Raw genomic sequence first — 22,617 nt, 5'->3', positions numbered from 1 at the left:
TGCCACCATACCTTCAGTAACAAGTTCAGAATCATGGAATTTACATTACAAAAGGAGGCCATTTAATCTATTCTGTCTATTCCAGCTCCCAAAATATCTATCCAGCTAGTCCCCATTCTCCAGCCCTATCCCGGGAGCTCTCTAAATTAATCACTTTCAAATATATATCCAGTTCTTTTTTGAAATCTCTTATGGAATCCACCTCCACCACTCTGTCAGGCAGGACAATCCTAACAACTCTGTGAGCAAAGAAATTTCTCCTCATTTCACCCCTGGAAAGTTTGTCAACGGCTTCACAACTTGCACCTTGCTTATCTCAGCAATCTAGTATGCATCCATCCAAGCCTGGAGACCTCTCTACCTGAAGTGCTGCTAATCTTTTTAGCATCTCTTCTATCATTATACTGTTCAGTTGCTCAACACTTGCGTTTTCAACTAAGCCATTGTCAGCCTCTTCTAATTTGGTAAAGACAAGCAAAGTACTCAGTACGTCTGCCGTACTGTTCGCTTCAGTGATCAGCTTACCCAGCTTGTTTCTTATGGATTCCTTGCGATCCTTCACTAATATTTAACTCTGAATATATTTAAAGACCATTTTACTATTGGATATGTTTTAGCGCAACCTGCCATCTTTTTCTCACGCTTCCTCTTAGCCCTTATTTATTCCAACCTTAGCCTCTCTCCTGAATTTGAGATACACTTCCTGATTTCTATTGCTGTTATTATTCTGGTCTGCATCATATGCCTCTTTTTTTTCTCCCTTATTTTCTCACCAATCTCCTTGATAATCCATGGGACTCTAGCTTCAGTTCCCCCATATTAATTTCTCATGGCATGTACCCAGCATTCACCCCTTTCATCTCATTTAAAAGTCTTCAATTTTTCATCCACAATATTATCCACCAGAATGTATTCCCAATCACCATGCTCCAGTTCAAATTTTAGACACCTAAAATCCTCCCTTTTTCCAGTCTAGGTTCTTAATCATTGGCTGGGTTTTATCTTTTTCCAACTTAATGTTACCCTTATTATATTATGAGCAATATTGCTCAAATGTTCCATCACTCTGTTCTCCACTTAGCCATCTGATTTCGTAGGACCAGACCCAGCACAGATTCCTCCCTGGTAAGGTTGGAAATATCCTGTTCCAGAAAGTTCTCCTGAACACATTGCAGAAATTTCTCCCCTTCCTCGCTTCATAGTCTACCTTTTCCCAGTCTACATGAGGTAACTGAATTCACCAAATATCACGATCCTACCTGTCCTGCAGGTTTCTCTAATCTGCCTACAAATGCTGTCTTCTACTTCCTCCCCATTATTTGGACATCTTTAATAAATACCCAAAAAGGTCATCGCTCCCTTCCTATTTCTCACTTCCAACCATATAATTCTAATTCAGTAACTGCATCTCATTCAAGAGTTATGATACTATCTTTAACCAATTACACCAGCTCTGTTTTCACCAGCCCTATTCCTACTAAAGCCTTACAATCTGGGATCTAAAGTATCTAGTCCTCTTCTCCTTTGAGCCACGTTTCTGCCAATTCTGCAATGTTTATCCCTCTAGAGAAGTTTCTGCATCCAGTTCCCCCATTTTGTTCACTATAGTAGGTACACTTACATACATACTATTTAACCCTGTCTCTTATCTCTTTTTTGCCCTTCGGAAGGTGCTTTATTTCCTTTTCCTGTTCCCGTCATCTCGCTTATGCCCTCGTTGGTACTTCCAAATTAGGCCCATTAGTTAATCCTGTTTAGATTCACGTGCACTATACTGTTTATCTTCTCAGCTAGGAGGATAGTTCCATTTTTACTTAGCTGAAGCCCATTTTTCTGAAGAGCTTTCTCCTTTCCTAAGTGATCCTAACATCCTAGAAGTCCAAGCACCTCTTCTATACCATCCCTTAAGCTGCACATTTACCTCCCTGATCAGTATTTGCCGAAATGTGAAGCCCTTAGCACAGATGGTGTTTCTGAGATTGCTATCCTGGATGTCCTGTATTTCAGCCTTTTCTCCAACTCCTGAAACTAATCCAGCAAGATCTCCAAGCTGTCCCTCCATATGTCATTGGTTTCTACATGAACTACAACCACTCATTGTCTAATTTCCCTTTCCAGAAATTTATTCAACTGTTCCCAAATGTTCTGAAATCTTACACCCAGGAGGCAACAGATCATGTAGAACTCATGATCTCAGATGCAAACTCGATATCTATCCTTCAAGCTATCAAGTTGCCCAGTACTTCCATCTTTGTAATCTGCCTACCAGCCTCCCTGTCTTTTCCCAGAGTAGTCCCAGTAGTGTATTGTCATGTTCTCTCATGTCATCCATCCCCAATTCAGTCATTTTGATCACTAAATAGGCATCTAAAATTTCATACCTGTTAGACAGCTCCAAGGTGTCCTGGGTCTGCAGACTCTTCCTTTCCACGAATGGTCACCCAATGCCCTGTTGTCTCCAAACTCCTCCTTGTCTGCCTTTTGCGAAGTGGAGTGACCATCCTCTGCCTGTTCCAGAAGTCTCCCTCTTTCCTTGTATGGTGTGCAATGAAAAGAATTGCTGCTCCGAATGAACCACATGTTATTTGACGTTTGCTATCCCCTCATACTTCGATGTCTTGGATGTCATGTGGATCCAATGCCACCTGAATTTTACATGTCATACATGTAGAAGAAGCATGAAATGCATAGACAGGATTTCATAGCATGCTATTGGCCAAAATACTGCTGTAAAAGTCATTGCCAAAAAATCCTTTAGTAAAACAGTTTTATCCAAGTACTTCCAATATTACATAAAATAATTAAGTCTGCTCTTTAGTGCTCCCCTGGTGAGCATCCTGTAGTTATTGTCCGAGCATTCATATCCAGTGCTGCTCTATTAGCTGCAGCATGTATAGTGGAATTCATTAGATGGCCTTGAGCAATTCTACACTTTGAAAACCCGATTTTGAACTGTACTGTCTCAGTATTGACAGCAGCAATCTAGGCTGAGAGACAACACCAAGTAGTGTGACAGTGCAAGCATTTAAAATGTCATCCTAAGAGAGTACAATGACTTTGTGCATCATGGAACCAATGTCACTTCCAAGACTTCACAGCAAATCCAATAATCAGGCAAGTGCTGTCATTGAGTTAGCCACTGCTTTAAGCTCTACATGTAATATGAATTGTTCTGAAGTTAGACTAGCTCATTATCCTTGACAGTTCTTTGTTGAACTTGCCAATGAGTTAAGCATTTTTGAATGCTGTCCATGAAGTCCTTATGAGTGCTTTTCAGCTGAACACAGCTGTACAATGAGCTGGCATACCTGCTCTTTTTTCCCATAACTGCACTGTAGCCTGCTGTTGAGAGATTTCTTGTTATGAGTTTATTGTGTCTCTATATTACTATATAAAAGTATGCAGAGTCCCAGTAACTGAGTTAATGGCTGTGAATGATGCATCGGATGGCAGTGTTTTTGCTCAACTATGCTCTAGTTCTTGCCTTCATTGTCTAGTTGCACTGCCCGACCAGGTGGCAGTTGTGGATATTTGAAAATATAAATGCAAAGGGAGACAGTTGAGGTGAAGTAAATAAACATAGGTGGAAAGCAAGAAATCTTTGGTCATCTGCGGATAGTAATAGTAATTTGCTGAATGAGAGCTAAACAAGTTTTCAGAAAGCGCATAAACTACAAACAATCTAGATGGTTTCAGTGACATCATTTGCAGTGGCCTTACATGACTGCCACTGCATGAATTCAGTGCTCTTTCCTGTCACCATTTCCTGCAAAAGAAAGGGAAGAGTACCAGTGAGTGTGGTGAAATGTATATGAGTGTTGTGCTTCTACTATCTGGAAGCATGTGAAAGCTGAGAGATGTTTGCAGTGATGTGTGTATGGGGAGAATGGATATTGGTGGAATATATGGTTGTTTGAGCTATACTGTAATTGTTGGTGATTAATGGAGTTGTGGATCATTGCACATCATACGAAGTAGGCGGGGCCAGTGGATAACAAAATAATTTGCAAGTGCTTTCGGTGACTTCGATCATTCATATTATTTAACTTTTCGTTGCATTACGACTGGACTTTGTGTGTTAACCATCTATTTACATTCCTTTTTAAGTGTTTGTATGGTGAATCTTCTGATCTTGTGTAGAAAAATAGGCTCACTTATTATCACGAAAGGCTTCCTCACTGCACTGAAGAACCTGCAAGACCTTTCTCTTATCTTGAATATCATGTTCAACTTTGTCATGCTCACAAAGGTCAATATCTTCCAGAATTATGCAATAATGGGATGGGGCTTCAGGACAGTTCCAGGTCCCAGCATGCCTTGTATTAGCATGCACCCTGCAGCATGATATGCCAGTAGGTGACTAAATAAAAATTGCCATTACATCATACATCTGCGCCTGGGCTATGTCAATACTCAGGAGTCATCTGTTTATCAAATGTTATTTGTTTTGAGCCCATTTAGTATGTCTCATGCTTTTGGCTGGTTTATACTTAAGTTAGTTTCACTTGGAGTATTGCGAATAAGAGAGAACATGGTACTCAGTACTAATTTACTGTTTTATTTACAAGACCTTCATTTACTCTTGATTTGGAGATGCCAATATTGGACTTGTGTGTACAAAGTTAAAAAGCACACAACAACAGGTTATGGTCCGACAGATTTAATTGGAAGCACACTAACTTTCAGAATCACCTGATGAAGGAGCGGCACTCTGAAAGCTAGTGTGCTTCCAATTAAACCTGTTGGATTCTAACCTGATGTTGTGATTTTTAACTTCATTTACTCTGTTTGTCATGTTACCATTTGAGATGATTTATTATTCTCTCACATACCAAAATATGATGAAAAGTATTGTTTCATGTGCTATCCATGTTTCTGCAAGTCCTGCTTCAGTATTCATCCTAGTGATCTGTCACGTGACGTGGGGAATTGTTAACACCTCCCATGACCTAGACCAATCCATGGGTAGGAAGTGTCATCATTTTATGAGCTTGAGCTCTAGGTTTCACTGGAGTCACTGAGGTACATCTTCATGGAAGAAAACTACATGAATACCACATGCGGAGAGGTGACGTAACCACAAGTTACAAACAAGTAGGTAAGATGGAGAATAGGTGACTGTCAGACCATACGAGGGAAACAGGAACATAAGGCAAGAGTCTTTAGAGATCCATTCAACAGCTAGTTTTCCAACCTGCAAAAACATGAAGGCAATGTATTATGGAGGATTTCCGTAAGAGCCAAGCCTGTGGCACTATGTGTGGCCTTCCTGTACCAACAGGGTGAAAGAGGAAAGGAAGGGCAGTACTGACAGGGTATTGTTTAGTTAGGAGAGCTGTTAGTCTAGCTCCAAGATGGTTTGTACCATTTGGCCCTTAGCCTGATCTGAAACTGAACATAATCACAGATAATCCTCTCTCTCAATATTGTACTCCTGCATTTTCTCCATATCCCTTGATGTCTTTAATATCCTGAAAATGTATCAATCTCTTTCTTGAACCTACTCAGTGACCCGGCTTCACAGTCTTCTGCAGTAGTGAATTCCACAGGTAGACCACCCACTGAGTACAGAATTGTTCCCTAATCTCAGTCCTTTCTGGCCTATCCGCATCCTGAGACTGTCAGCCCTAATTCTAGATTCACCAACAAGTGGAAACATCCTACCTGTATCTAGTCTATCAAGTCTTGTTAGAATCTTATACTATTCAATTAGAACACTGCAGGGAATCCTTCTGAAGGAGAGTGACTAGCCAGAGGTTGTGATACACATAGAAATTAATGGCATATATAGGTAAGGAATGTGATCCTGTTGGTTTTCAGACTGGAGGCTTGAAACTAGCGATATTCTGCAAGAATTGGTGTTGGGTCCACTATTGTTTGATTAGAATTTAAGAGGAATGGTTAGTAAGTTTGCAGATGACACCAATATGAGTGGTTTAGTGGACAGTGAAGAATGTTATCTAAGTTCACAAAGGGATTTTAATCGATTGGGCCAATGGTTTGAGAAGTAGCAATGAAGTTTAATTTGGATAAATGCAAGGCATTGCGTTTTGGTACAGTGAACAAGAGCATGACTTGTACAGTTAATTGTAGCACCCTGGGTAATATTGTTGAACAGAGAGACAAGGGATTCAGGTGCATAGTTCTCGCAAAGTTGTGATACGATTAGAGAGAGTGATTAAGAAAGTGTTTCACTCATTTACTTCCATTGGTCAGCCCCTTCAGTATAGCAGTTGTGATGTCATGTTGAGGTTGTACAGAACGTTGGTGAGGCCATTTTTGGATTACTGTGTACAGTTCTAATCACCCTGCTATAAAAAGGATATTAAATTGAAGAGGGATCAGAAATACATAATTAATATGGAGAGATTTATCATACCCTTTCAAACATCCTCTCAGCATTTACCCTGTCAAGCTCCTTAAGCATCATTCTTCTAAACTTCAGTGTATAGAGTCTCAACTTGTTTAACCTCTAGTCAACTGACAATCTCTCCATACCAGGGATCATCCTAATGGACCTTCTCTAAACAGCCTCAATGAAATCATATCTTTTCTTAGTCACAGCTTCAATTTTTCACTCTACATCTCATTTTTGTTTGCCTTATAACCGGACCAGATTAAGAGATCATGAAGGCAATACAGCTTGATTTTGAGAGGGAATTTAAGACGATCACTATTTCCTTGGGTTCTTCTAACATTTCAATTTGGCAGCTGGACACACGTATGCCAGTAGTTCACATTTATTCTCATAAAAGTAAGTGCCATTTTTGGAGGAATTTCCAAGGTTTCAGATACAAATCTGTGCATTGACATATTCGGTATATCTTAGTACCACATTGTTTAAAGCATTCAGATCTTTTTTTTCCCTACCTCAATCAAATTCCCAATCCAAGACAACTTGTTGAACTCTGTTTGCACTCATCCTGCCTTTGACAAGACACCAGGCAAACCTTTCTACCTCCCTTTCAAAAAAAACAGTTCCTTGGAATCTTTGAGCATCCAGCTGAGAGGGCACATGGGCCAGTTTAATATTTAATCCAAAATGTTATGTACCTGACAATACAGCATTGCTTCAACACTGTAGTGAGTAGTCAGTCTGGATAATGTGCTTGTGTCTTCAGTGGAATTTGAAAGAAGACTTGTGTCTTAGTTTACTCATGCTATTGGTAAGGCTGACATCTCTTGAGTTGATTGAAGTCCCCTAATATTATATTTTTATCATCTTAATTTGAATTTTTATAGCAATACATTTGAGAGACATATTGAGTAAATAAGCTTTCCCATTTTTTCCCCTTTGTAATCATAGGGTCAATGTTTGTGTCTTACTGCTGCCATGGCAGAGGGGAAAATGTAACTTCAAACTGTTCCTAATGGGGTAACCGGACACAGATTTGGAAGATGTATTAGAGCTGTAATCCGTTACACCTTTTTGTGACAGTTTTGCTACAGTTAAAACATAATCAAGGAATGAAGGATCGTGAAATGAATAGTGAAATTATTTCTATGTTCAGCATATCAACGCTTATTTTTGGTGAGATGTTTAAAGCATAGAAAATAGGAGTAGGCTAGTCAGTCCTTTGAGCCTACTACACAATTCAGTTTGATCATGGCTAATCATCCAACTCATTACCCTATTCCTGCTTTCTCCCCATATTCTTTGATCCCTCTAGCCCTCAGAACTATATCCAACTTCTTGAAAACACTCAATATTTTGGCTTCAATCGCACTCTGTGACAGAGAGCTATAATTCCACAGGCTCAACATTCTCTGGATGAAGAAATTTCGTTTCATATCAGTCTTAAATGTCCTACTCTATACCCTTAAACTGTGACCCTTGATTATAAATTCTCCTGTCATTGGGAGCATCATTCCTGTGTTTACCGTGTCTAGTCCTGTTCAAATTATATAGGTTTCTGAGATTCCCACCCATCCTCATTCTTCTAAACTCTTCATGTCTCCTCATAGTCAGTCGTACAATCCCAGGAATCAGTCTGATAAACTTCTATGCATTCCCTCCATAGCCAGAATGTCCTTCCTCAGATAAGGAGACCAGAACAGCGCACAACCCTTCAGGTGTGATCTCACCAAAGCCCTGTACGATTAGATTCCCGAACAGTGTGGAAACTGGCCATTTGGTTCGACAAATCCACACTGACCCTCTGAAGAGTAACCCACCCAGATCCATTCCCCTACACTTACAGCTGACTAATGCACCTAACACTATGAGCAATTTAACATGGCTAATTAACCTGACCTGCACATCTTTGTGACAATGGGAGGAAACTACAGCACCTGGAGGAAACCCACTCAGACATGAAGGGAATGTGCAAACTGCGCAAAGACACTTGCCCGAGACAGGAATCAAACCTGTGTCCCTGGTGTTGTGAGGCAGCAGTGCTAACCACTGAGCCACCATGCTGCCCTTGAACAATTAGGCCAGGTTATAATTTCAAATTCTTATTGAATTCAACTACCTTCCTCCACCTCTCTCTTCTGGATGCATTTTGTCTGTTAGTTTGGATTTGTCACTGAGAAATCGGCGGATTGTGTTCATTAAGTACCCATTCTTTTTGAATACACTTTTGAATATAGGTGATTTTCTTCTGCTCTGTGTAGTTCCTCTGTGCGGCAGTGTGTAGTGGTTCGTTGAAGTAATGTCCTGATGCAGCTTTGTGGATGTGGGGATGTTTACTTCTGTAGTTCAATATTTGGTCCGTATGTGTTGATTCCCTGTAGACACTGGTTTGAAGTTCCCCATTGGCTGTTTGCTGTACTGTGACATCTAGGAATAGCAGTTTGTTGTTGTTTTCCTCCTCTTTAGTGAATTTTATGCCAGTTAGGGTATTGGTGGTTTTGAAGGTCTCCTCTAATTTGTTTTATTTAGTGATGACAAAGATGTCATCCACGTAGCGGACCCAAACTTTGGGCTGGATGGTTGGCAGAGCTATTTGTTCGAGTCTCTGTATTACTGCCTCTGCTAAGAACCCTGATATCGGAGATCCCATGGGTGTTCTGTTGGTTTGTCTGTAGGTTTTGTTGTTGAGGGTGAAGTAGGTGGTAAGCCATAGGTCCACTAGCTTGACGGTACTGTCCTTGCTGATGAGGTTGGTGACGTCTGGTGTGTGTGCCTTTGGGTCTTCTAATAGTGTAGTCAGTGTTTTCTTGACCAGGTTGATGTTGATTAATGTGAATAGGGCTGTTACATCATAGGAGAACATTATTTCATCCTCTCCTGCCTTAGTGTCTTTGGTCCTCAGGAATTCTTGAGTGGAGTGAATGTAGTGTAGTGAGTCTTCACTAAAACTAGGTGTTTTAGTCTTTGGTGTAGCTCCAAAGAAACCCAAACATATAAATAGAAAGCAGGAAACATCAGCAGTGCTTCGTCCAGAGGCTCACTAAAGATGTTACTTAGTATGGTGATGAAACATCTGAAAATGAACCTTCCAGCTCAGCGAGCAAACCTCCATTCAGAACCTCAACCTGAGCTACAAATCTTCTCAAATCTCGCTAGCTAGAATCTGTTATTTTATTAGCATGGATAGAGCCTTTCTGATCTTTCCTCATAGCAACAATTTTCAAATCATGGCAGCATTTTTGTAAATCTCGTCTTTACTCTCTGGAGCAATGATGTTCTTCCTTTAATATGACTACAACTGTATACACAATTCCAGCTGTGGCCTTATAAATGCCTATAGTTCCAACATCACACCTGCTTTTGTATTCTGTACCTCATCCAATAAAGGAAAGAATCCCATATGCTGCCTTTACCAATTTATCCTGCTATCTTTACAGACCTGTGAACATGCATCCTGTGTCTCTCGCTTTCTCCCCATCTTTCAATACCTTTCAATTTGTTATGTAGTCCCTTGTTTTTTTTTGCTCTTTTCAAATGCATAATGTCACACTCCTCCAGATTAAATTCCATTTGCCAACTTTATTCTCAATAAAAAACGATATAATTCTGCAGTCAGCACCCATTTTCTACATTGTCAATTACATTGGCAATTTTTGTGTTACCAGCAAATTTGCCAATTATGTCTGCCACTTTTAAGTCTTAAACCATGATTAAACACCACTGACGGCAAGGGACCCAACATTGAGACCTGTGGAACACCACTGCTTTCTATTTACAAAAACATCTGCTGAAGACCATCCTTTTGTTTCTTGTCACTGTTCTAATCTTTAATCCAACTTGTCATATTTTCCTGCATCCCATAGGCTTTAATTTTTCTAGCCAGCTTCCTTATGACATGTTGTCAAATGCCTTACTAAAATCAAAGTCAACAATCTTTACTGCACTATCCTCATCAATCCTACTTGTTAGCCCCTTAAAACAATTTGGTTAAGTTAGTAAAATACAACTGTTCCTTAAAACCATGCTGACTCTACCTGATTAATCTATGTCTTCCCAAGTAACATGTCATCTTATCTCTCCATATTGATTCTAACAATTAGCTCACGGCCTGAGATCAAACTAGCAAGCCTAAAGTTATTTGCCCTACTCTTCATCACATTTTTGAAAAAGATACAATATTTGCAGACCTTCTATCCTACAGTATCTTATAAGGAATGCAAAGTGGTCTTCTGAGCAACTGCTATTTCCTCCCTGCCTGACTTTAGCAATCTAGAATGTAATTCATCTGGCCCTGGTGCTTTACCCATCTTCAAAAGGAGAGCCCCTCTGGTAGTTCCCTTCTCACTATGCTTATTTTAGTGAAAGATTTGATCATCATAGAATCTCTGTATCATCCTTCTCTTTTGTGAGGACAGAAATGAGGTATTCTTAATGACACACTTGCTCACATTATGTACATCCATGTGCAAGTTACCATGTATGTCTGATAGACCCAACCCATTCTTAGTCATTGTGTCCTCCTAGTGTACTAAGGTAACATCTTTGAATTTTCCTTAATTTTACCAGCTAATATTTTGTCATATTCTAACTTTGCTTTCCAATTTCCTTTTTTCACTCTAAGCTTCCTTAGTATTTCTTTGGCATTGTCATAGCTCTCTTTTCTGATTTATGTTACCCTGTATGTTTCTGGGTGAAGAGGGGGCTCTAGATTTGGCAGTACCATCTCTTTCCTCTGTGGGTACATTCCTGCATTGTGCTCATATAATGTTGCTTTTGAATGTTTATACTGAATGATTACCTTTCAAGTAGCTATAATTCAGTCAGGTCATCTCTCAGCTTTACAAAGTTTGCCTTCCCCTCAATTTAGAACGTTTACTCTTTTATCTTTATCCCTGTCACTAATTATATTAAATCAATGTATCATGATCACTATCTTAAAAAATGGTCACCCATTGCTACTTTTCCATTTGTCACCCTTTGTTTCCTAAAACTAAATCTAGAATTGAGGCCGTCCTCACTGGACTTGCTACATGCTAGCTAAAAAAAGCTCTCTTGAAAACATTAAGTATTTTGAGTTCCTTGAGCCTTATACACTTTTGGTATCCCAGTTCATATTTGGGTAGTTGGAAATCCCTAACTATTATTGCCTGACTTTCTATGTATTCTGAACTTTGCCACTGTAGTTTTTCCTCCAACACTGTCACCACTATTTAGAATTTGTAATACATTCCAAGCACTGTAGCTGTCCTTATTTCTGTACAGGTCCCACAGTTCCCAGAACCAATCCCAAACTGATGCTGTTCCACACCAGCTTTCCAGCCACTTGTTCAATTGTTCAGTTCTCCATTTTTCTTTTTGCTCATTAGTATGTAAACTGTGAATAATCCCAAGGCCGCTGCTTTCGAGGGTCTGCCTTTCAATCTTTCACCTAGATCCCTAAAACTCGCTTTAGCAGCTCAGTCCCATTCCCAGTTACTCTGATTGTGTTCCACATTGTTATTACTATGGTTGATCACCTGCAACCTTGCCAAAACATCCTTTCTGGTGTTCAAGGAGGTAATATATTGTCCTGAAGTTGTGTTAATGGCCACAGAAACACCTGTCTGATTCCCTGGCTACAAAATGCATTTTTGCTATTGCTCTTCCATTCTTTCCCCACCCTCACCTTCCAGGACAGCTGAACCACTGTGGTGTCAACATCTTCAATCGGGTTACATTCTCCTGAGGACCATCATCACCACCCACACCCTCGCCAGTATCCAAAATAGTACACAGATTAGCAAGCAAAATACTCAGAACACTCCTGTGCTGCCTGATAGTTTTCTTGAATTATCTGGCACTCAGCCATTTTCTCACTGCCTGTGTGTTTCTAACTTGTGGTTTGACCACCTCCCTAAACTTACCACATAGTCCTCTCCCTCCTGATGCACAAATGTAACTCCTAGATAGGGCTCACGCCTTTGAATCCGGTTCACTTCCTGTTGATGCATTCATCCAAGACACAGTGTGTCCACAGCTTTACATGCACCGCAGATATGCTAGCCGAGCTGACATGTCACCCTATAATTTTAAAAGCCATTTGTTAAATTAGAATTGTAGAAAATATACCAGTACTCAACAATCAGCTTCTTCCCCTTCATTCCCCAGCCAAATTAAGAACCAATTACAGAAGGCTAAAAGAAGGGAATAGGAGAACTCCCTTATACTCCTCAAACTCCCAATCTATAAACTGTAACCAAAATAGCACTAAGGAAGCCTCTTTTTCTACTTCCAGAAAATAACTGACTCGAGCTTTAAAAATCTGGATTAAACTAGGTACTCATTAACGAGCTGATTTTTATTTTAGATCTTGTACATCCCAATTTTGGGATGCCATAAAACTTAACTTTTCTTAAATTTCTGGAATATTTACTTAATTATAGAACATAGAACATAAAACATTACAGCGCAGTACAGGTCCTTGGGCCCTCGATGTTGTGCTGACCTGTCATACCAATCTGAAGCCCATCTAACCTACATTATTCCATGTACGTCCATATGCTTGTCCACTTTAACGACTTAAATGTACTTAAAGTTGGCCGAATTTATTACCGTTGTAGCAGAGCATTCCATACCCTTACTACTCTCTGAGTAAAGAAACTACCTCTGACATCTTTCCTATATCTATCACCCCTCAATTTAAAGCTATGCCCCCTCATGCTCACCGTCACCTTTCTTGGAAAAAGGCTCTCCCTGTCCACCCTATCTAACCCTCTGATTATCTTATATGTCTCTCTTAGGTCACCTCTCAACCTTCTTCTCTCTAATGAAAACAGCCTCAAGTCCCTCAGCCTTCCCTCTTAAGACCTTCCCTCCATACCAGGCAACATCCTAGTAAATCTCCTCTGCACCCTTCCCAAAGTTTCCACATCCTTCTTATAATGCGGTGACCAGAACTGTACACAATACTCCAAGTGTGGCTGCACTAGTTTTGTATACCTGTAGCACAACCTCATGGTTCCGGAACTCGATCCCTCTATTAATAAAAGCTAAAGCACTGTATGCCTTCTTAACAACTCTGTCAACCTGGGTGGCAACTTTCAAGGATCTGTGTACCTGGACACCAAGATCTCTCTACTCATCTACACTACCAAGAATCTTACCATTAGCCCAGTACTTTGCATTCTGGTTACTCTGACCAAAGTGAATCACCTCACACTTGTCCGCATTAAACTCTATTTTCCACCTCTCAGCCCAGCTCTGCAGTTTATCTATGTCTCTCTGTAACCTACAACATCCTTCGTCACTATCCACAAGTCCACCGACCTTGCTGTCGTCCACAAATTTACTAACCCACCCATCTACGCCCTCATCCCAGTTGTTTATAAAAATGACAAACAGCAGTGGACCCAACACCGACCCTTGCAGAACATCACTAGTAACTGGACTCCAGGATGGACATTCCTCATGAACCACCACCCTCTGTCTTTCAGCAAGCCAATTACTGATCCAAACTGCTATAGCTCCCACAATCCCATTCCTCCGCATTTTGTACAATTTCTAAATGAAAAGATAAACCAGATCTCAGAAATAAAAATTTGCGTTTGAGACTCTGCATTGAACAGCTTCCAGTGCATACAAGTATATCTGAGGAACAATGACTGAACTTTAGATATCCAAACTAAATAAGCCACTCATTAACCCTCTCAAAGCTTGTATATCACCAGCAAAAATTCTCACTAATCATAAGGAGTGAATTTGCTAACAATAAACTTTGAGGAATGTGTGCAAATTTTAATATAATTATTGTAAAAGCAATAGAAAGCCCCTTTAGCAATGGCATGTGTAAAGGAAACTGCATAATAATTGACACGATGGTTCATACAGTTTGGCTAATCTGCTGAAATTATACATTATCTTGTGCAATAGCATGGACTGTACATGTTAATAAATCACTGCAAATGGTCAGAGAATTAGTCCATATTAAGTAATTTTTGTTCCAAATTCTCATGTTCTATCAGTAATAAATAATTAGGCGCCACATTGGAATGGCAATCAAATAGGGTCTGTCTGTTTTGAGCATTTGAATATGCTGCTCGAGGCTGAAAGGTTTTAATTTAAACTAAAGCCTTAAAGATTTTGATAAACCATAAAGTGTAATGTAATGCCACTGGAAACAAGTTTCAATCAGGGAACCATGGTTTATTTTAAGTGGAGAGGCTTAAAGGTGTGGAAGCCCAAAAAAGGTTATTGCTCAGGATGAGAAAATGATTGTACAGCATGGGGATCAGATTGTTTGGGTCCAGTCTTCAAATTTTCTTGATATAGATCACATTTGCATATTCTAAAGTAGTTATAGAAAGTCATGAGGAAGCAAGGACCTCATAATAAAATGTAACACAACTATGACGAATAGACTGTTGCATTGACAGTTTGTCTCATGAATATAAGTTCTGGTGATCAAACTGAGGCCATTGTCGGAAAGAACAAATACCAAAAGTGGATGCAAAAGCAAAAGCCTTAAATTGGAAACATGGAGTAGAAACAAGAAGAGCAAGAAAACTTGGCAGCCTGCATAAATTTATCATTGCTCTCTACCTGCTGCATGACACCCTGCAAATCATAATCCTCAACAGCAAATCAACACAAACCCAACACAAGTGCAAGCTTTCCCAAGCAAGACTGTGTCATTGCATCAACATCCTCCTTGATCTACTTTGGCACACCTGTACATATCTGTGAAACTGCCCACTGAAATAGAGCTTTTCAGTAGGATATGTGAGAAACTTTTGAACAATGTTGACTACAAATCCAAGATCGTCTCAGCCTCTGTCATCAAGCTACAGTAGGCAGTAGGCATACTTCAGTGAAGGCATCGATAGTGATTCAGAGCTTGGCTTAGGGTTCATGAGAGAAGGAGTCTTATTAAATGGCCTCCTTCATGATGTGTAGCATGGGCAAACACAGTCCATGGTAAACCAATGGACAGCATGATTAATTTACAAAACTTGCAAACCTTTCTGGAAGAACTAATGTGGGCAATGAGCTGAAATGTCACCTTTTTTTTTAATAAAACTTAAGTTATCTCAGCTGTGATTTGGACTCGAAACCTGCATCCCCATTCTAAGTGATTAAAGATTTAACAGCAATTTGGGTTTGTTCAATACTTTGCATCTTTGATCTTTTATTATAAATTCTGTGTCCTATGATCTTGCCCCACTAGCTACCCGACGAAGGAGCAGCGCTGTGTAAGTTTGTACTTCCAAATAAACCTGTTGGACTATAACTGGTATTGTGTAATTTTTAACTTTTGTCCAGCGTCGAGGCACTGATTCGGGTCAATCAGCTGTGTTGGACAGGCTACAAAGTTCATATGCCTGACACAAGACTATCAAAACAAACTTCCCAATCCAAGCTGTGTCATGGCAAATGCTCATGTATGAGAATCTCTTGCCCTGGACTGCCCAAGCTGGAAAGATGTAGTGTTGGCAGTGCCACCCATTTCCAACCTCTCTGACAGGGCCAGGTAGAGTCCAAGTGCAGACAGCAGAAAGATCATGCAGAACCTGAGCATCCTACCCACATGCCTTATGAATCATCCCCATCTGTGTCTGGATGTGCGAATCCAGCATCGAGCGGTTTGGTCAGTTCAGAACCTACAGTTCTAGAGTGGAAGTCATCCTTGGTCCCAAGGGATTGCTGAAGAAGATGGTGATCCCTGAACTAAGTGGCTTGATCCCACCTCTCCAGCACATTAGTCTGGGCCTCTGGATTACTAGCCCAGTGACATTACCATAACGCCACCATATTTCTACATATTTCCATATTGAAATTTTGGGAAGATCTTATTCACACATTCAATTGAGGCTGTGATTTTTAATCAATGAATAATGGAAAACCATTTCCTTTGACAGTTGGTCAGCTTTTGTTTCTTTCACATGAATAAGCTAATTTGACATGTATTTCATGGATATGCTCAGTAGGTTCTTAGTCCTAACAGAATCAGTATCTTTCTCCCAAAATTTCACTCTGTTTTGCAGGCCAGCTGATGAAACTGTGTAATAACTAATGATGGGGAATTTGGTATCATGGTTTTTATTAAGTAAGATGTGATTGATTTGTTACCAATCGTCAGTTGCCTGATTGTTTTGCAAAATCAAAATTATCAATTGGTATAAACATATAATACAGTATTTGTTCTGAAATAATTTTCTATTGACCTAGACAAGAAATAGTAATTAGAAGAATCATGGTAGTATTAAGGTCACTTCAATATATGAAGAGTATAAGTATAATTTTATATACAGAAGATAGATAAATTTCATCTTTCTCTGCAGTTTTCAATATGCGGCTAATTCAATCACAAAGATTAATATTGCTGTATTAAACGATCCATTTAGAATAGAAAAGTGTTATTTGAGTATATTCTGTTTTGCATCAAGTTTAATTCTGAGGGTTTTTAAAAATAGAAGTAGTTATGAGCAGTTCAAAGCACCAAGGGGTCAATTAGCTAGTTGGCCTAAACAACCAGTTTGTGTTGCTAACAGTGTCAATTCATTTCCTGCACTGGCTGAGGTTACCATGATGACCCTCGGGCTAAACCACCACCTGTTGTCTATCTCTCAAATGAGAGCACTACTATTTGGACTGATAGGACTATGGTGACTTTACCTAATGCCTCCAGAGTTTATCAAATGGAAAATAATGTCAGTTCTTGAAAATATTTTTAATTAAAACATAATTTCTGTGCAGTGCGATTTAGCTTGAGAAGAATGAATACATGAGCTGTTACACATGTTGGGAAAGTAAATCTGCTCAGGTCACTGCAGTGATTCTTTAACATAGAAAGGTATAACTTTTTTTATATGCTGGTATTCATGTCGTATGTTTAAAGACATTATTTTAGGACAAGTAGATTGATAAAGCGATATTAGCTGTTTCAAACTTGAAATTAAAATGTGGCCTATATAGGTCACGGATCCATCATTTTTTTTTGCTAGGCCTTGCCAAGGTGGTTTTCTATATGGTAATATTAAGGGGTTGATTTGTTTTAATTTAGTTCCAGGTTAATGTGAGAGTTCTAAGGCAAACCAGATTTGACAGGCTGAATGGCCTACTCTTGTTCCTATATTGCTCTGTTCTAATGGTGCAGCTTATGTTCGTTATGAAACATTGCAATAGAAGATAATTGGTGATGCTTGCAATCTGTGACATTTCTATTTGTTTACTCTGAATGCTGTTTCCTTGTCAGGCTTACATTATTGACACATAGTTAGTGTCAGATGTATGTTATTGAAAGATTTATTAGTTAGCTACTCTGTCCATTCAAAACAACAGTTGGGTTAGCAATGTCTAGAATAGTATGAACCCTTTAATATACATTTAAATATATGAAATGGAAAATGAATAGTTTTAAAGAAAATAAGCAAATAGTGTATTTGAAATCACCATACTCTGAAATTCAGTCCATGTTTACATAATATGGCACAATGGTCCAGCATTATTTTGCATCTTAGAGGTAATGATTTAATGCAATCAGTCTGATCTCCATTTTACTGAGTCGTTAGGTTTTTCTAGTGTGTAAACCTTTAATGTGAGCTGAGTTCCTTTAGAAGACTAAAGAAAATTGATTTAACCTGAAACCAAATACTGTGAATGCTGAAAATCTGAAATAAAAGTTGTACAGATCGGAAGCATTTAGCAAATCAAGCTGCACCTGTGGAGAGTTAACTTCTCAGGTAATTAACATTTGCTCAGAGCTGGTGAAATGTCACCCATCTGAAATATTCATTGTTTCTCCACAGTTGTCTGATCGGCTAAATATTTCCAGAATTGATTTGGTGTTCATTAAAGTTGAAGCAGTTATCCACATTCCAGATACTTGAAGTAGGAATTGACTCAGGCTCTTTACCTTGAAGATTTCATTGGCAAGGATGGACTCAAGATAGGGATGGGCAGCCTTTCAGTGTGGAAGCAAGCCATTTGGCCAATCAAGTCCACACTGACCATCCGAACAGCCTACTACCCAAGCCCATCCTTATCCCTGTAACCCTGAATTTCCCACAGCTAACTTACACATACTATGGGCAATTTAGCATAGCCAGCCTATCTAACCTGCACATCTTTGGACCATGGGAGGAAACTGGCTCACTCAGAGGAAACCCATGCAGACACAGGGAGAATGCGCAAACTGCACAGACTGTTGGCCAAGGTTGGAATCGAGCCCGGTCCCTGGCACTGCGAGGCAGCAATACTAACTACTGAGCCATCGTGCCATTGGACGGAAGGGGATATTGATGGCTGTTATACTTTTATAAACCTGTTATTTTCTGTCTCCACTCCACGATGTTGATTGTGCAACCAACTGGACAAGAGCCAATAGTTTCATTCAGCCTTCTGTTACATAATATGTAGGTTTGATCCTTTGAATCATAAATCTAATTTTATCTGAAATTTATTTTTTCTGCTTAGATGTGACGAATGTAGACTCTGTTACCACTTTGGCTGTCTCGACCCACCACTGAAGAAGTCTCCAAAACAAACTGGCTATGGTTGGATCTGTCAAGAATGTGACTCCACATCCTCCAAAGTAAGATAAAGTACTTGTTGTTTTGGAATTCAACAAGATTTCTAAATAGCATGAAAATCAGCTGTCCACAGAGGTTAGGTAGCCAACAATCTTCATCTTAGAATGCTTAAATATCCTGGCTGATTCTGGAGTATCAGAAATGATATTAAACTTCTGTCAACATTTTGACGTGCAGGGAGTGTCATCTAGTTTCGTAGAAATGCCCCATTTGCTTCTGGCTTCAGGTTTGTTTTGAAGGCTCTGTCTGCATTTGTAGTGAATTGGATACAGTTTGAAACACTATACTGTAGTTATTAATGTTTAGCCTCCTAAATGTTTACCAAATTCTGTTTAAATCAGTTTTTTCGTAAGTTAAAGGTTAATGCAGTTCTTCCACCTAATTCAGTCTGTTTGTTTATTGCTGAATATATCCTTGACGAAATTATGTTTGAAGACCGAGAATAAAATTTGTTGTATTCCAAAGATGGTTTTAATGTAATCCTGCACTATCTCAAGACTCCCGCAGTGAAGAAGATTGTATACGAGACCAAACTCAACTGGATGGGTTGTAAAACCCAGATGACCTTGGCAAGTTATTATATCAAATTCTCATTATCTGCCATGTCTGGGGGTATGGACCACCTGCAGATAACAAAATGCAGATATCACTACAGTGTAAATCTCCCATTTACCGCAAAGGACCACGCAAACAGACCCAATGGGTCAACGTGGAAAACAAATAGGATTTGAGGTCAAACATCCAAATGCGTAGATCAATAGGTAACAAGAAGTGAAAGTACTAATTGAATAGTGCTGTGTTGAAACTGTTTTTGTGTGATCAAGCCGAAGATCTGTCTCCTAAGAAGCTGCCCTCCATCTCTGAAAGAACATCATTATTGACAGTAAGGGAGCATTCACTGTTAGTAAACATAGAAACTGTATGTAAACATAACCTTCAAAAACGTTTCAATAGCAGTCAATCAAAAATTACAAAACAATCCAAGTTCTTTGGGCTAGTTACTCAGTGTTTTCTCTGCTTAATAGATACAACAGTAAACTTAGAAGCATTTTTCACTTCTCTATCTCTTTTTAAGCCTTGCCATGGCAGGGAATAGAAATGAAAAATGGTGGTTCTATTATTATCATCATCGATTGAACCGAATGACTTTTGTGGTTTAATTAGTCAGCAGTGTATCACAATCTGACTTTAACATAATTTTGAAAAGTTCAGTCTGAACAAATCCCAATGACATTTTGCTGAAGCATTTTGGAAAACTTTGCTGGTGTACTTGCCAGAAAAACACCTTTTAGCTGCTAATACTGTCAGTGGACAAGTAGCCTCAATAATCTTTTTTTTATTTTTTAATGAAATAAACAACAATGCATTAATTGTCAGTTTGTACAGATGAATAGAAGAATAAACAATCACTTAGCTAATCCACACTGAATCAAACAAATCCAATCCACATCAGTTTGCACTTTCTTATTCTGTTTGGTTCAGTACAGTTTAACAATACAGAAGCCATTTTGTGCTGCTCCTTCAGCCATTTTGTCCTACCTCCCAGCTGCTGACATCCTCATTCCCCCCTTTGACCGCACTGCGATCACTAAAAGGGAAGGCTAATCCAAACAAATGCCTTCAATGCGTACCAGCTATCAACATCCTCGAAAGCGGCACCGCCAACTTCACAGCTCACCTGGTCACATTTATCAACGCCATCAACACATGCAGGTGAGCCATCAGATTGCAAAAGGTGCATCTTCTGGGGTGAATCTATATCTGGGGTAATCCATATCACAAAGGTTTATCTATATCTCATAGGTTTAGCAATTAAACACTTAACAACAGCAATACTGACAAACAGACAGAGGAGAATGATTCTGATACACATAGCTAAATTGATAAACCAATTGTACCAAGAGCCCAATCCCCAGTTTCCCCAACTGGTCCCTTCAACCATTCTGTCAAGGAACACCTGGATCTCGTCTTGTATCCTAGTAATATTTCCAGTGCGATCAGGAATGCCCATAATACGTTTATCATGGACAATTGTACAGAACCCGCCTTCCCAGGCTAGTATATAGTTTAAGGCGTACTGATTCTGCATAGAATAAAGACCTAGATCTAATAATCCCAATTTAATCTGTTCCAAAGCCTCTTTGGTCTTATTTCTTAGAAGGGTCAAGCCGCAGATGAGGTAATTGCGATTCTCCAATCCTCCCAAACTCAGGATTCCCCAGCCTATCGAGTGTCCTGTATTGTCACCCAATCCCTTGGGATCCTTCCAATTGGAACAAAAGTCTGAGACTGACCGCTGCGTCCTCTTCAGATGAAGGTTCCATCGACTTATTCACTGGCCAGAACAAGGTACTGTTGTGGGAACAAGTGTTCCGATAGCGACCTTATGGGGAACATCTTTGCCATCAAGAACAAGGAAATTGGTAGCTTTATCTTGGCTGAAGAAATAATAACTTGATTTGGTGTATATGAGAGAGGGTTTGTTAAAATAGGATACTGAAATGTTACAGCAGTAGACCTGCTCCAGTCTACAGGAGTAAAGGGCCGACATTTTGCAAGAGGCATCATTTGAGCACCATAGGAAGTGGGCAAAGTGACTGTTGACCGCTCGCACTGTATGGTGGTCAATGGTCCTCAGAATTCTGTTCTCATTAGGCTCTCCCTTAGCTCTATTGCACATGGTCTTGGCGACAGTATCAGATTCTGAAAAGAGAAAAGGTCTATAAATGTGCAAGGGAATGGTTCCATTCCGTGTCCGTACATGGAGATGGGTATAGTTACTTATGCCATGTAAAGCCTGTTGTCCCCCAGCCAGTGGAATGCAAGTTGTTTGTATGCACGGGCAGGAGATATAAGATCCCTTTGTCTTACACAAGTGGGCGAGACAAGTCTCAAATAGGCAGGAGATGTTATATGGAACATGAACAATTGCACACCCATAGCCAGTTCCATTAAAGCAATTCTCAAACAACCCTCCAGTAGAGTTAAAAGACGTCAGCAAATAGGTGGCAGGAGGACTAATTCTGTATTGGAAAATGATATTTCTCTTCAGAGGGTCTGCAGTAGGGAGCCAGACGAATAGATTGGAATCAGGGACTGGGGTCAGGACAAGTAAGTCATCGACCAATAAGCCCACATCCTCAGCTGGAGTGAATGGAGTGATATGAGTTTTCTGCTAGGAATTTCAGTTTTTGGTGGGGTTCCTAAGCTAGTCTGTATGTCAGTGTTCCAGGTAGTGAGACTGAGGAGTACCCCTGGTTTGTATACTTTAGGCAATCCATAGAAGCAGAGTGTATTGGATCCATCTGGTTTCATTTTTTGGAAGTCTGTCTTGTTTAATTGTTCTGATTTCTGAAGGCTTTTCAGTGTGGATGTGATATAGTTTTCTAAATGTGGGGTCAGGTCTATTGTCACCTGTTGGTAGGTGTCAGTATCTGCAAGCAGTGAGTTCGCTTTTTCAATATACTCCGTTCTGTTTAGATTGATGGTCATGCACCAGTTGTCTACAGGTAGGATTACAATGATTTTTTTTTGTCTTTTTTGAGTCTAGGGCATTCCTTTCCTTATGTGTTAACTGTGTTCCCTTCCTTTATTCTGCTTGGTGTTGATGCAACTGTCTGTCTGATGGTCTACTGGGTTTCTACTGTGAGTCTGTTGTCATTCAGTGTTGATTCTAATGCTGCTAGGAAGTCCTTT

The 22,617-nt window shown here is 39.7% G+C and overlaps 1 protein-coding gene across 2 annotated transcripts in view; it reads left to right on the top strand.

Moving 5' to 3' along the window:
• The window catches only part of phf14 (PHD finger protein 14), a 239,054-nt gene that overhangs the window by 192,510 nt on the left and 23,927 nt on the right, over positions 1–22,617 (top strand). For both annotated transcript variants that reach the window (XM_060824742.1, XM_060824743.1), the window contains exon 17: positions 18,806–18,923. In XM_060824742.1, coding sequence (XP_060680725.1) covers positions 18,806–18,923 — 118 coding nt within the window. The remainder of the gene's footprint in view (positions 1–18,805; positions 18,924–22,617) is intronic.

This window comes from Hemiscyllium ocellatum, chromosome 5 (genome assembly GCF_020745735.1).
Source record: "Hemiscyllium ocellatum isolate sHemOce1 chromosome 5, sHemOce1.pat.X.cur, whole genome shotgun sequence".
In the NCBI taxonomy this organism is placed as follows: domain Eukaryota; kingdom Metazoa; phylum Chordata; class Chondrichthyes; order Orectolobiformes; family Hemiscylliidae; genus Hemiscyllium; species Hemiscyllium ocellatum.
This window is presented reverse-complemented; position numbering and strand designations above follow the sequence as displayed.